The 15,432-nt window shown below is 39.9% G+C and overlaps 1 protein-coding gene across 1 annotated transcript in view; it reads left to right on the top strand.

Moving 5' to 3' along the window:
- LOC104080446 (protein Jade-3-like) overlaps nucleotides 1–14,629 on the top strand; it is a gene marked incomplete at its 3' end in the record, with an annotated part of 19,793 nt that extends 5,164 nt beyond the window's left edge. The window contains exons 3-6 of the mRNA XM_009582848.1: nucleotides 7,106–7,263; nucleotides 9,143–9,333; nucleotides 11,586–11,797; nucleotides 14,433–14,629. Of these exons, the coding sequence (XP_009581143.1) occupies nucleotides 7,106–7,263; nucleotides 9,143–9,333; nucleotides 11,586–11,797; nucleotides 14,433–14,629 (758 nt within the window). The remainder of the gene's footprint in view (nucleotides 1–7,105; nucleotides 7,264–9,142; nucleotides 9,334–11,585; nucleotides 11,798–14,432) is intronic.
- Between the last annotated feature and the right edge of the window lie 803 nt (nucleotides 14,630–15,432).

Here is a 15,432-nt window from a genome sequence, read left to right as displayed (position 1 = left end):
TGGAGAAGAGGCTTCAGGGACACCTTATTGCGGCCTTTCAGTACTTATAGGGGGCTTTAAGAAAGATGGGGACAAACTTTTTAGCAGGGCCTGTTGCGACAGGACAAGGGGTAAACTAAAAAAGGGTAGATTTAGCCTAGATACAAGGAAGAAATTTTTTACAATGAGGCTGGTGAAACACTGGCACAGGTTGCCCAGAGAGGTGGTAGATGCCCCATCCCTGGAAACATTCAAGGTCAGGTTGGATGGGGCTCTGAGCAACCTGATGTAGTTGAAGATGTCCCTGCCCATGGCAGGGCGCTGGACTAGATGACCTTTAAAGCTCCCTTCCAACCCAAACTATTCTATGATTCTATGAATGGCTGACCATTTTTTTTCCCTTAGGTTGGTGGGGTCACAGAAGAGCCTAAGAGATCTTTATGATACTCAAACTTACGTAGTTTTTTTTTTTCAGTTCTCTCTCCCACTTGAAACTGTAAAGGAGTTAAGTTAACATTGTGGGGTTTTTTTAACCCTTCCCATATAAGATGGCAGTATTTTACCTCTCTTTGCAAACAGAGTTTTGAATCTCACAGCAATAGTCGTTTTTAATCCCTCATGGCTCATAGTGACAGCTGTGTTATCATGTGAAGTGTAGCTTGTCTTCCACAAGTAAATGGTCTGCTTTCATTACTTGGGTATGTGAAACTTTTTTTAGTGGCATTTAACTGCCATGTAAATCGTAGGTCTTGATCCCAAGGAGCACCCTGTAAGACTAGATTCTTGGCAGAAAATGGATTCTTTCTGCAGTTTGAAAGTGGTTGGTTTTGTTCTGCAAATGAATGGGCAACGTGGTTAAATCTATTGCTTTGCATGTACCATGCATAGTAGAATAGGAGACTGCTACCTTTATGCGCGTGCTTACCTTAGAAAATTCTGAATTAACTTGGACATCTGTACAGGCTTCTCAAGACCTCTGGCGAATGTGCCTTATGCGTTTCAATGAGCTGCTTTTTAGTCTGCTTGGGTTAGTTGATTTTAAGAAAAGAAAAATTTACAATACTTTTATGTAAGTCAGAGGTGCAACCTCATTGGTTATTTTTATGATTTTTTTTTTTTTGCTTTGAAATACCGTCTTAGGCTATTTGAACCCTTTAGCAAGAGGTAACATGAACACATGAGGGCATGGAAAAGCTTGCTTGTAAAAAGGCTGAGCTATTTTACCTTTGGAAGCGAATGAGCAGGCGTAACAGTGAACTATGAATGGTCTGGAAACAGCAGAGCTAGAGCTTCAGTCCTGCCTGTCCTTGTGATGGAAGAATTGGGGAGGAAAGGCGGTAGGGGATGAATGAGGCCAAAATTTCGGAAATCTGTAGCAATTAAAAGGATATCCTTTCCATGCATCATGTAATTAGACTGTGAAGTTCATCTGCTACAGGAAGTTGTTGAGACCGAGAATTAAACAAGATTAAAAAAGGAATTGGACAGATGAGAACGAGTACAGATTTTTCTAAATAGCTGTATAAATTAATGCCATTTTAAAAATTGATTGTTAGGATTAATCCCAAAATCCGAAGCTTATGTCTGATTAGCAACCAGAAGGAAATTTGACATGTTCTTGCACATTCTTCTGGCTCATGACATACTGTCAGAGACATGATGTTAGGTAGGGTTGATTTAGAATCTGATTTCCAGGCTTTTCCTAAACATGCTTCTAAAGGAGGCTGGGAAGATTCATGGCTACTTAAAATAAAAGTACAATATTTCATTTGCTTGAATCCTGCATGATCCATAAAAATAGTTTTAGGGAGCAGGGGGTTTGAATGTTAGGATTTTACTGCAGTGCATGTCCAAATTGTGTGGATGTTTGAGAATTACAAATTTAATGCTACACTTACTCCTTTATGTCCCAGCTTTTTTAACATCTTAAGTTTTTCATTCCAGTCAGCATACATGCCTGGAACTGTAGCTTCATTTCCATTTTAAAATTATGTTGCCTTTTATTTACTTTGCTACCGAAAAAAATCCAACCAAACAAAAAAAACACCCTGTCTTGAGTCTCCAGACTCCTCTGTAATAAGGTGCCTTAATTCAGAAACTTAATGCCCAGATTGCTACGTATTAATGAGAAAAATTCTACCTGTCCAAGATGAGCCCACCAAATGAAGCCCATGGAGCTTCATCCTCTGTAAATGGGCAGTCTTTTGCACATACTGTGAAACATCTATACAAAGATTAAACTATCTGTGCTCAGACACTATGTGGCTATATTACGCTTGTAATAGGTCATATTGCAATTTGGCTTTTGTTTTATTATTAAGAGGTGATTTTAGGTGTAAACTGCTGCTTTATAAGTGTGTTTAAATTTTGCTGAAGGTGTTCTGCTTGAAAGCTACAATAGTAGAGTAAGCTTTAATGCTTATGGGAATAAAAAGGTTACTAGATTCTTTCAAAGGTGAATAAAAAAAAGATTATTTGACCTCAAATATGATGAAAAACTCTTCTTTAATTTACTTTACAGAAAGTGCCCACTGTAGTTTGAATGTTTGGCACCTGGAATTTCAAAGTTGGCCTTCAAGATGGGTTGTGAAGGAGACCAAAAATCCAGGAAAATACTAACTGTTTCAGCTTTCTCTGGTTAGAAAGGATATTGGCCCTTGTTCCACACTGTTTTCTGTAATAGATTTCTGAGAATATACTCTTGGAGGGGACAGAGCGGGACATAGTAGTTCCCTCCTGCCTTTTAAAAATCATGGGTCTGTGTTTCTGGGGCAGTGGGTCTTCTGACTCCCTAAGCAGTGGGCACGAGGAACGGAAACATGTGTTCCTGACTCGCTCTGGGCTCTGCCAGGCGTAGGGGAAGCCTTAGGACTGAAGCAATTAGACGCAATCCAGCAGAAATCCCACTTTGATTGTAACAACAGAGCAGTTAACCCATAATTTACTTAAACCTTTGAGGTGTGGTTCCCAGTCATGGCCTAGGCACCTGTGACAAGCGGCTTACCCGTGTTGGGAGTTTGTAAGCAGTTGGTCAAAGTACCCAAAAGCTCAGAGTATGTCATAAGAAGATATATTGGTTTTCTTTCCATTTTTAAGAGATGACATAATCCATTTGTTTTCCCTCACACATGGAAGACAAGCTGAATGAGCAATAGCATCAGTCAGCTTCAGTAGTAGCTTGCAGAGGGGTACTGGAAAAGGTATTTGACTCTTTTTTTTTCTTCTCTCTCTTTTTTTTTTTTTTTTAAAATGTGGTTTTTGGTTTGCAGTAGTCTTGAGTAAAAGGTGCCTGACAGTCTGTGCAGATCTGATGTTTGAATTGTTCAGCGAAGATGGGGTTTGTAGAAGGCTGTTGTGTTGTCAAGACCCACTCTCTTGTCTTTGAAGCTAATATTTTACTGTGATTCTCTATAGCATTACTTGCATCCTCCTTGGTATCTTTAGTGGATAAGGATACTTCACACAAAATAGTGTTGTTTGTTTCACAGGCTTGATTTATTCACAGTGTAAGCACAGGAGGGTCCTGTGAGGAAGATAATATATTGAATTTTCATAGAGTGTTTCCAGAAGGAGCTTGGGTTAAAGTTATAGACAGCTTTTGGTGAAGCATTTCTAAACGGATTCTAAGAAGTTACTTTTCCTTGGACGTACTCTTCTAACATAATTTCCAAATAGGACTCAGAAGTCTGAGAAACAAATGAAACATATGAACCATATCTTTCTTTCCACAGCTCCATGATATCATTATTACTTGGTGTGTTAGTGCTGTGGGGGAGCAGAGCATCCTTATTTCTGGAGAATTTTTGTAGAATTTAGCTTTTAAAGACTTTAGAGACGGCAGTGCATCTCTGCAGAGGTGACTAGGAAGTTCTCATTGCCTCAGCAAATCCAGGCAGACTTTTACTGCAGAGTAAAAAGCTAATCTTGACCAAAGAACAAGGTCTCCTCTTCCAGATTTAAGCCCCAGCTCTAAAGCATGAAATAATTATTAGAGTTTCTCAACAAAATGCTTAAGATTATTATTATTATGATGACATAAGCAAATACATTTTTCATTTACGTCATTCACTCAAAGTGCTGCACTGTTTTCACTCAAACTGAAAATTCCTGGCAGCAAAATGAAATGGCAAGTTCGGACCAAGCAGCCTTGCATGGTAAGCAGGGCTAAAATTCATCTCTTCTTTCATGCTTTCAGTTGCTAATAATATTTTTTTTAAAAATTCCACCCTCACACGGTAACTTCTGCAAATGCTTACAGCAGTGGGGAGTTTCCCATTTCTGTGTGTACGGACCTGGCTCTGCTAGCTGTGGTCAGTCAGTTGTAGCTCAGCTCTGCAAGGCCTTTCTCTATCACGGTAAAGACACGCAGTGCTAGCTGAGTCTACTCTTGAGGAGTGATGTGTCCGGATGGGAATGCCTTGTTAGCCTAGACCTGGCGTGCTTATTTTTCAGGTCTTCTCAATGTTTATGATATTACAGATGATATTAAAATAAAGTTGAAGGGTTGTGTTTTACGCATGGTAAGAAATAGAACTCCTTTTGGGTGACTGAAAGATGACCGCTGCACTTCATCGGCTAGCTGTGGAAGTGAAGGTGGTCCTTGCCAAGAGGAGAGTGGACTATCTGTTGCTTTATGGATACAGTTAGTAAAGGAGCTGCATTGTTTTTCAAATAAGTGTCCAAAAAGAAACAACCACGAGGAAAAGCTGTCTGTCTAAATCCTGAAGGCACGTGTCTGCTCTTCGTTGAGTTGGCTTAGTTCATAGCCTTGAGGCTGACTGCTGAAGTAAAATTTACTTGATTTGTCAGAAAACTCTCTTTGGGTCCCCTGGGTGTTCTGGTTTATTTCCACAACAAAGGAAATACAGAGTCAGTGATCAAGGTGCGTGTTCTCATATGTTGTCCTCTGAGAGTATTTTACTGTTGGAAGACCCTGCTTGGCCACACGTGAAGAAATGAAGAATGATGAGAGCTAGAGATTGTAATGATTCCAAGCGTCTGCAGGAAATACTCAATTGCACTGTTATCACAAGTATGCATAGGCAGTTCTTAGGAAGCCTTGGTCGAGTTTTGGGGTTCCTTACGGTTTCAGCAGTTACGTTTTTATTGGTTAAATCTTTGACCTTCAGTGGTACCTCTATTGAAAATTTTAGAAATCTGAAGCAGAGAACTTAACATTGTGGTGTGGTAATGGTGTGGTCAGTACAGTACAACAGTCAAAAAACCAACAGAGTCCATGCTCCAGGGGATTTGTGCTCTAAAAATAGAGATGATACAGTTCACATACATAATGGATGATCAGAAGATGAATTTGCTGCTAAGCAATGTCGTTAGAATACTGATGCCTTTAATAGCATTTTTCATCTAGTGTTTAAAAAATAGTGGGCTTGATATGAAGCATTCTACTTCTATATTCTGTCAGTGGTTTAAAAGGTAGTTTGTAAAGCACTTACCTCAGATAAGGTTTGAGGAATACCCTTTCTGATAATTAAACCAGTCATTGCACTTCTCATTTATTGGATTATTTTTTCTTTCTGGAGTTTGGAACTGTGCCATGTTAGTGTTTCTCATAATCCTAGTTCTGAACCTGCAAAACAGAAAATGAAAATGCCTTTTAAGTGGCATAAATCATTTTACATTTTATTTTTCCACTCCTTGGAAAAAATGGATGCTTGCAGTCTTTATGCTTTCACTCTTGTCGTTCAGATTTTAATACAGGCCTGTTAGGTACCTAAGAAGTTTTACACAGAAGACAACAGTGAACAGTCTGGTCTGAACCAAAGCAGGTAACATGTCAGTAGTAGCCACGTCAGTAGCAAATAAGAGAGCCTTGAGTCTGTGGTTTTGAGTTCTCTTGGTCAGCTTGCTCTCCTGGCAGCCCACGTGAGATGTGGTTGTAGGACATAATGAAGTAACAGCGATGTTCCAGGTCACCAGCAGCCTATTTCAATACCTGCTTTTAGGATAGAGCCTTTTTTAATAATGTTTACTTGATGATTTCCAAGAACAGCTGAGAATTTTTGCAGTAGGCATAACCGGTCTGGTGCTGTCAAATTGAAAAGGGTACACAAAGATATTTGGCTCTGAGAGGTTTTATTACTCTTCTGGCTATAAAACTGAATTAGTAAGAAGAGAGTTGAACCTGCCACAGCTTATTGCAGGGATATTTTCCGTTTCATTTTATTGCCCTTTGAGGATTTGATTTCTCGTTATGATAATACAGTTAATTAGTTGTGATGTCTCCCTAACACCAAACCACAGTCACTGTTTTGCTTTTATGAATGTTAAATTGGTGCATGTAGCAGTGGAGAAAAAAAAAAAACACAAAAGATGCATATGCCCTTTATTTAAATTGTATGCACCTGTATTTGACAAACATTGACATTTAAGTGAGCTTTGAGATGAGTGATAATCATGTTTGCATGCTCGTAAAAAACTTAATCCTCTTGAGCCAAGAGTTGAATGTTATGGCTGGAGGTTTGTCACTGATGGCGATGGCGTGTTTCATTGTATAGGTTTGCTAAAGGATGCTGAGGCTGGATTGTGTCGCTGTGCCTGCATCGCTGGGGTTCAGGCACAGAGCAACACAGGTCTCCTGTTTCAGCAAAGGCAGCTGTTCATCTTTGATCTTGGAGATCCCGACCAGGAAAACTTCAAGTGGTTTTAATAAATGAACAAGTGCCTATACATCAATTTTGCCATGGCAACTGTTCGTAGCCCATGATGAATATGACAGTTTAAAGTAGCTAAACTGAGTGAAAGAAAAGGATACACTACCTTGTATCTAAGTTGGGGTAAAGCCTACAGACTGGCAAGTAAAATAAGCTGTTTGAAAGTGATATGGCGAGGAGTCTTAAATCAGGTGCAAGGCCTCCTTTCCCCTCTCCCTTGTTGCCTGTAACAGCCTTCTTCCTTCTGATTAGCCTTTAGGCATGGTTTTGAGTTAGCGTAAACTTCTTGTCATGCTGCACATGATACACTGAGTTAATAACCTAGGTAATTTCAAATTGACTTATTTGTGTGTTGGTACTCTTTAAAAAAAATTATTAAGGTATCCACATTGTTTCAGTGTAGATTAGCGCAACACTCATTCTCAAGCCACTCTTTTCCCTGGTGTTTCTTGCAGGTGTTCCGCAAGGATCTCATTAGTGCCATGAAACTACCAGATTCTCACCATGTCAACCCTGATGAATATTATATCTTTGCGGACACGTGGAAACAGGAATGGGAGAAAGGGGTTCAAGTTCCAGCCAGTCCAGAAACTATTCCACAGCCTTCTCTCAGGTAATGGTAATCAGACGCAGGTCATGTGCACAAAACATCAACTTAGAGAAGATGGTCTCTCAAAAATAGGTTGTCTAAATGCATTCAGCTTTTCTGTGTTATTATATTTAAATCTCTAATGCAGCAGCCCTCAGGAATGTTCTTAAACCAAACAAGTACCAATCTGGAAAACATTTCTGTGGCACTTCAGTCCAGATCTGGTTCTGTCTCTATACACTGTTACAGTATCTACATTGTGAGTTTAAACAGGGGATCTTTTTTCCTGAGTCACGCAGTGCTATGGATTAAAAACGGTTTTCTCATTTGCATATGGTGAGTTTAATAAATTAAAAATAAACCCAAATCTTATACATGTACTTGAAGGGCTTCCCTATAAAGCATAATGATATAGAGCAGTAGGCACGCAGTAGTTACTGATACCTGATAAAGGTGCTCTCTTGTTCATATAACTTAATTTTGGTTATTGTTGCCAAAGCTTTAACCCTTTCTGCCTTCTCTTGCCACAAATAGCGGCTTAACATTATAGAAGTTCAGTGATCTCAGTTTCAGGAGATAGATAAATAACCTTTTGTTCTCTCACACTGTGCTTAGACTAGGAAAACATAACACCGTAGTCCTGCAACCCTTCCTGGTGGAAACAGAGTGTGTTTCAACATAGAAATGTTATTGCCAGTGTGGTCTTTGAGACGAAGATAAATGAATTGTCCAGTGAAAGCGCTGATGCCAGCATAATTTAATTTCCACTGGGGCTATTGTCAGTACCAAGTTATTAAAAATAAATATATTGCATCTCATACCAGCAGTATTACATTAGAGGAAAAAATTGCTATAGATTTGGCTGGACCAGAGAAAAGAAAAGCTCACAAGGGAATGAGAGGAAAAAATGAGCAAGGTGAAGGGGGAGGAAGGATGGCAGAAAAACATTGTTTGTGCTAACATTGACAACCCACGTTGTCCCGTAAGAATTATGTGGGATATGGCTTGACTGCTACCTGCTCCTTCTTTACTCCTCTTGCCGTATTTCCCACAGCTTTTCTTTTCTCCTTGTCCTGTGGAGGGTTAGCTTCAGAAAGCATGCAGAGCTGCTCACTCATGGCACCGTTCCATTCAGTATCTCCCTGGCTTCCTTTCACATGCAGGGCCTCTTGCATTGAATTCAGAGAAAGATTGACTTTATCTAGCTAAGGTCAGTCTTCCCATTCCCATAGGCTAGTTTACTAATCAAATGCTGAGTTTTATCTCTTAAAATAATTGAAAGATTGAAAACACCAATATTTTTCTCCTTTGCTTCCTGGATGATTTTTAGCTGGTTTTTTCCCCCTTTATATTTTTGCTTGGCATCAGAATGGTTCTTACATAACAAAAATAATACATTTGTAACGTGGATAAAGTGTCATTTACAAAATAAGGGTAGACTGTTTATCCCAGATGAAGAGCAAGCATTTCTCCCCACACACACACACTGCAGTAGAATAAATCAAGCTTTCGTGACAAAGCTGGTATTTTCAAGAAATCAGTTGGCAGGATTTCCTTCTATCGTTTAAGAAGAATATAGAACAAAGATTGTAGGGGGGTTTGTGCATAATACTTTCTGTGGGTTTCAAAAACACTTGCAGCGTCGCACTAGTAGCATTTGTTAAATTGAAAATCATATGCACAGGCTTACATTTTAAAAAGGATTCTGTATATGTAGCAAACCTTAGCACATTTTGTGTGAAGAAATGACATTTACAGAATCCTTTCTCCCTAGCCTGGCTACACTTACTGGCTAGTTTAAAATCTGTGAAACACTCGCACTTACAGCAAATATTTCGTGTCTTTCAAAGATGGGTCTTATAAAGCTGTAACCCTCTCTTTCATTTTTTTACTTTCACTCTAGGGTTGTAGCAGAAAAGGTGAAAGAAGTACTGTATACACGACCCAGGAAATACATCCACTGTTCCAGCCAAGAGCCCACAGAACCAGGTTACATCAACATTTTGGAACTGGCAGAATCTGTGTGTCGCTATGACTTGGATGACATGGACATCTTTTGGCTTCAGGAGCTAAATGAAGAGCTTACAGAAATGGGTAATTTCACAACATGTTCTAATTTTAAAAGCAGCAGTTAATTTTTGCTGTTGTAGTCTGCTGTGTGAGATCTCTTAAAGATTGCTGAATGAGAATTGAATGGAAATGCTAAGAAAAACAAGAGGTAAAAGTGCTTAAAATAATGACTTGCTCGATCTGTTAATGTTTTATGTTTTACCTGTTGTGCCGAAAAACTTCTTCACATCCAAAATCATGTGCAACTTCTGCAGACTGAGGCAGGAGAGAAAAAGCCCACATTAGGTGGAATTAATTTTAGGACTTCAGAAGTTAAAAATTTTGTGTAGGAAAAGCAGATGTTTCCATTTCTTAAACTTGAACATATTATTGCTACAAATTCAGAGTTCTGAGGAGCTTGCATGCTGGGTTCTTAACAGAGTAATTAAGTTTCACACATGTTAGCCCATTTAAAATCAGCTAAGTAAACTTTCTTTTTTCCGTGCAAGTTGTGGGTATAGAGGGCTATGAGTGGGAGTGAGCTGTGGAAAATAATCTTGGAATTATCACTGGAATAACTGAGTTGTGGCGGAATAGCCTGTGTGGCTGGCAGTCTTCCATGGATGATTGCAGGTCCTTTAGGAAGGACAGGTGGGCAAAAGAGGGAGATATTTGGCATCTCCTGGGTTTGCTGTTCACAAACAAGGAAGAATCTGTAGGGATGTGATAATCGATGGCAGCATTGGCTGTAGTGGCTATGCAATAGTGGTGACTGAGATCCTGAGGGGAGTGAGGAAAGGAAGTAGCCTTCTGGTCCTGGACTTCAGGAGAGCAGGTTTCTACTTGTTCGGGTAACTGGTAGGTGGGATCTGGGAGGCAGCTCTGAAGAGTGGAACTGCTGAAGAGAGCTAGCAGGACTTGAAGGACAGTCTCTTCCAAGCACAAGAAAGATCCATCCAGACATTCAGGAAAACAAGTAGATGTGTCAGGAGACCGGCTTGGTGAAGGAGGGAACTCATGACTGAGCTCCAGTGCTAATGGATGTATGTAAGAGGTAGAAGCAAGGACAAGCTTTTCAGGCAGACAGGGATGCCCCCCCAACGCTTTTCTGGGGGGCAGATCTCCATCCATTAACATTTTCAAGATCTGATCTCTTGAGCAACAACCTTGTCTGGATTCACTGTTTAACTCTGCTTGGAGCCAGGGATTAGGCTGAAGCCCTGTGAAGGTTCCTTCCCACCTGAATAATTCTGTCATTCTTTCAATTCAGGGAGTGAGAAAATGCCCAGGCATCGGAGAGAACAGTTTAATAGCAGAAGACACTTTGTATCAGCACTCATTTATCTTTTCCATCTCCGTGTTTATCAGTTGCAACAAGGAATCCAAATTAGTAGCCGTGTTCTTGTGCATAGTCCAGCAGTTAAAATGTTAGCCTCTGATATTAATGTTACATGAATATCCCAACCTTTGAAGGTCTGAGTAAATAGTGAACTATGGGCAGCAGCAACATTTTTGACTGAGGGTTTTGAGAGGATGCAGTTTGGAGATTTCTTGTAGCTGTGAACATCATAGGGTTTCTTATGCAGTGTGTGTCCTGCAGCTGCAAGCTGGCGACCAGTGTCATAGCAAATCCTTTTTAAGTGGTTCTGCTTATGCTAAGTTTGATTAGTGGTAAGTGTATATAGCATGTGTAGTGTTCAAGTGAACAGACAGTATGGATTGCCAACAGTATATTTATCTACTATTTTATTTTAAAAAACCCAACAAAACAATAAACGTTTCATATCCATTGTGCTGATCGCTCAAGTAGTATACTGGGTGGTGGCAACTTCTGCATCTTCATAAGATCTAAAGTGTTCTTGATAAGTTTTACTTCCTAGGGAGTTAGTCTTCAGAAGAACATTGTGTGTGTTTTTTGGATGTCATTAGTGTTTCTTAAAGTGGTGGAGGTTGAGGGAGGGTTGTATGGGAGCAGCGAGCAGTTACAGAAACTGCTGTCTGTCTTTTATGCTGTAGTGTTTTCTTCAAGGTGTAGTCTTGTGTTTTATGTACAACTTAAACTTTTACTCTGGTAGTAGTTCTACTTGTATTTATAAGATAATGCTACAATTAGCCAGTGAGTGAAAAAGGTTTTTTATTTTTATTTTAGTTTTTATTTTTAGTATGCGTGATGGGAGAGAAGGCGCTGTGTCTACTGCTTTAGTTGCTAGAAGTTGTCCTTCTCTCTTCCTGCATCTCGGACTCAGTCAGAGGCACCTGACTGTCCTCTAATTCCGCTTCTACATTCTTTGTTACAGGATGTGGGCCCCTGGATGAAAACACAATGGAAAAGACAATTGAAGTGCTGGAACGGCACTGTCATGAGAACATGAATCATGCTATTGAGACTGAAGAAGGATTGGGTATTGAATATGATGAAGACGTCATCTGTGATGTGTGCCGGTCCCCTGACAGTGAAGATGGGAATGATATGGTGTTTTGTGACAAGTGTAATATCTGTGTCCATCAGGTTAGTGCCTGCAGAAATATTGACGCTGTCCTGTGGTCTTAGTTTACCTTGGAAAGTGTGGAATTTGAATTAAGTGTTACTAATTATTAAATGTTAATTGGAGGGCTTTGTGATTTCCTAGGTATGAAGGGTGGTACAATACTGAGTTGAATTTTTGTACCCTGATAGTTACAGTAGATTAAGTGGCCTAGCATGGTAAATATGTGGCCACCTACAGTCTAATAGGAACATGAAATGTGTTCTTGGGACTTGCAAGTACTTCCTCCGTGACCGTAAACAATTTTTCACCTATTATTAAACCTGTTTTTGAAGATAAACAGGGCAGGAAATGCTGGCTTGCCCTATATGTGAAGAATCTAAAGACCATTTGTTTCAGAGCTGGAGTTTTTGCTCCTTGACTGACTAGTTAATTGGCCAGACATGGGCTGTCCAAATTTAGCCATCTGAAAGCACATGTAGGCACTTTAACAGACTGATCTTTTTTAGAAGGCATAAGCACCTGCAATAACCGTGCTCTCAGTCTGAATGTTGCTCACATTTATAGTGTTTCAAATGTAGCCAAGGTTTTACATTACTGAGCTCAGCCTAGTCAGGCAAGGTATCCTTATAATCAAAAAGGGATATGAATCCTGTGGCTTCTGTGTGTCCTGTTCTGAAAGGGGGTTTTGCTATAAATTGAGAAGAGATGAAGAAGGTTTTTTCTAAGATGTATTTTTGTACCGACTGCAAGTAATAATCGGAAAACATATCTGACTGAAAAAGGACCTGTCATCTGCCTGCTCGCACTGGGCTGGCTTCCAGCCTGGCCGCTTTCCTGATCTCATTCACCGCGTGAAGCAGCCACGTGAGCCTGAGTGCCAGTAACACGGCCAGTGACAGGAATACGGCTGGCAGCTGGGCCGCCTGCTTCAGCCCCTGCTTGTGCCTGTTCAAAAGTAATGATGAATTTGCAGTCGGAGGCTTGTGGTTGCCTGCTGACAGCTGAGCTTGAGCTGATGGCCTGCTGCCTCCTTCCTCCTGACCCTTCGCCATGCCAGACCTGCCTGAAACAAACTGGGGAGCATGTCTGGGCTAGAGCTAATCCTAACAACAACAAAAAAAATCATTCTGTTTTTAATCTACATCAGCCCTGGTTCACCATGTAGCCTCAGCTCTGTTTGTCGTCACACAGTTTGGAGGTGGCTGGTAGGAGGAGTGCGAGAGATTTCCTCCTTCACGATGCCCTCTTGTGCCAGCTCAAACACATCATGAAATTACTGGTTTAGTAGTCTAGGCTTCCTCCACTCATTATTTGGATTAAATTAGAAAATAGTTTCAGTCCATTTCCAACCACCTAAATATGATCTTAGGTGTAATGCCTCTTCTGCATTAGTAATAGAAAGAATGCTGGTGGGAATGTGCCACATAAGAGGAAAAAAAAAATCACTTGTAAAATTTAGATTACAGCTCCCCCTGTTGGGTTTTTACAACAGTCGTCACATCAAAATAGCATTTAGGTTAGTCAGTCTTGGCATTTCCATAATGCGGGATTTAATTCAGGAAAGTCCCCATCTCTACAGGCCTGACATAAATGTGCAATGTTTTATGATACAGCTTCATATTAAATACTGAGATCTTATACTCAGAAGGCTGGGAAGGCAAGTGTGGGAATTTTATACTAGATTTGAATCTGAAAGACTGGTTACAGCTAATGATCCTGTTCTGTTGAGGCTTTCAATGTTACTGTTCCCAGAGACGGTGTTAGGAATGGTGGGATTTACTCTGAAAGCCACCCTTTTGATAAAGCTTTTATTTGGAGCAGTTGAGTGGAATTAGACCTTGGTGGCAGCCAATGGTTTCAGATATACTCAGCTTTAATCTGTGTGTACAGCAGGATATATCTAGATACACACATAGTTAGCCATTAGGAACTGCTAGGAATTTGAATCAGAAAGCAGACTTACTTTTTTCTTTTCTTTTTTCTTTTTGTTTTTAATTCTTAAACCTAGCAAAACTTAAGTTATTTCTCATTTTCTGAGGGGTTAAATGCAATACTCAGGAAATAGGCATAAAACCCAGCACCTCATAATTTCAGTATATGCTGTAATTTTTGTTGCAATATCATATAAATATTTAAAGTAACAAACAATTCACAGAACTGCAACCACAAAGGTAATTTAATGTTGCAGGAAATGGTCTTCAGTCAAACAGCTCACATCCCTTCACATCTAAATAGAATTATGTTAGAGTGCAAAGTCATTAGTGGTAGGAAATTGTGATTTTAAAAAGGATTAGATGCAGAAGCTAATTTAAAGAAATGTCTACGTTTTTTGCTTCAGAAATTTAAAAGTCCCTAAAAGGAAAGACGAAGGTTCTTAACACCAGTGGTGTTGTGCAGTCGCAATGGGTGTGTTCATACCATAAACAAATAATACCAGCACGCATTTTAAAAAGAAACCGGCATGAAAAGACTTTGCTTTAGAGGCTGTTTATGTCTTTGATCACTTGACTCATTTTAAGGTAAAGAAATTAGAGAAGGATTAAATAAAGGCCAAACTGTGCCTTTAGTATTTGAAAGCTTTGGTCCATATGAATAGTAATGCTTGTGTGTGAAATCATATCAGCGCAATGATCTCAATACCTGTTTTCCTCCAAGGCATGCTATGGAATCTTAAAAGTACCCGAAGGGAGCTGGCTGTGTCGCACCTGTGTCCTGGGAATACATCCTCAGTGCCTCTTGTGTCCCAAAAGAGGAGGTGCTATGAAAGCTACCAGGACAGGGACCAAGTGGGCACATGTGAGCTGTGCTCTCTGGATTCCAGAGGTAAAACTTAATTTTTGCCTCTTTCTTTTGTATCATAGACTCTTCTCTGTCTTCCTTCTTCTTGTTCCCTCCTCTGCCTTTTTATGTTCTCATGATTTAAGATATCTCTCTGGCTTAATACCAGACTTTATTCTGATGAGTCTGCACAGTCTGTGAGGACTGGGCGAGAATGCGGCTTATGTTCCATTAATTAATCACTTTGTCCCCTCCATTTACTCAGCAGTCACTTCTTGGTGTCATTATGGTATCTGAGTGACCTGCTAGAAAGGGTTACTGATGCAAGTTCACTGTACAGCTGCAGCTTCGTTGTCTCTCTTATTTTCTGATGAATTTGTGTGCTCAGTTAGGTGTATAATTTGCATGCATACAGCCACCCTTTTTTTTTAAAGACCCCCCCATTGCATTATTTGTGTAGGATGGACTCCAAGATTTGTAGTTAAGGATTTCTGTGAACTAAAATTTTTCTGAATGGTGGGGAGATAAGGCTTTTTCTCTTCTATGTTATATTTTATAAGTAAAGGCTTTTTTGATATATCTGTGCATACATATATGGAAAGTTTAATAATGAAGCTTTACACTTCTTCCTCTATTGTGAATCAAGTTTAGCGTCACATTAGAATTCTGTAAATCGGAAATGTTCACTCATGTATAGGTGGGGTTTGTGTTTAATTTTGTACTTGGAATATTTTTGTTTTCTTTCTGGTAAGATCCACAGATCCATTACAGTGGGTGGTTTAATGCGAGGCGGTAGCCAGATCTGTTGGCACCATGACATCAGGGGGATGGATGCCTTATTAGGTTTGGGACCATCTAAGGAACCTGAAGGTGCACA

Source organism: Fulmarus glacialis, unplaced genomic scaffold (genome assembly GCF_000690835.1).
Source record: "Fulmarus glacialis isolate BGI_N327 unplaced genomic scaffold, ASM69083v1 scaffold33690, whole genome shotgun sequence".
Lineage (NCBI taxonomy): Eukaryota > Metazoa > Chordata > Aves > Procellariiformes > Procellariidae > Fulmarus > Fulmarus glacialis.
Note: the sequence above shows the minus strand (reverse complement) of the source record. Positions and strands in the feature narration are given on the sequence as shown.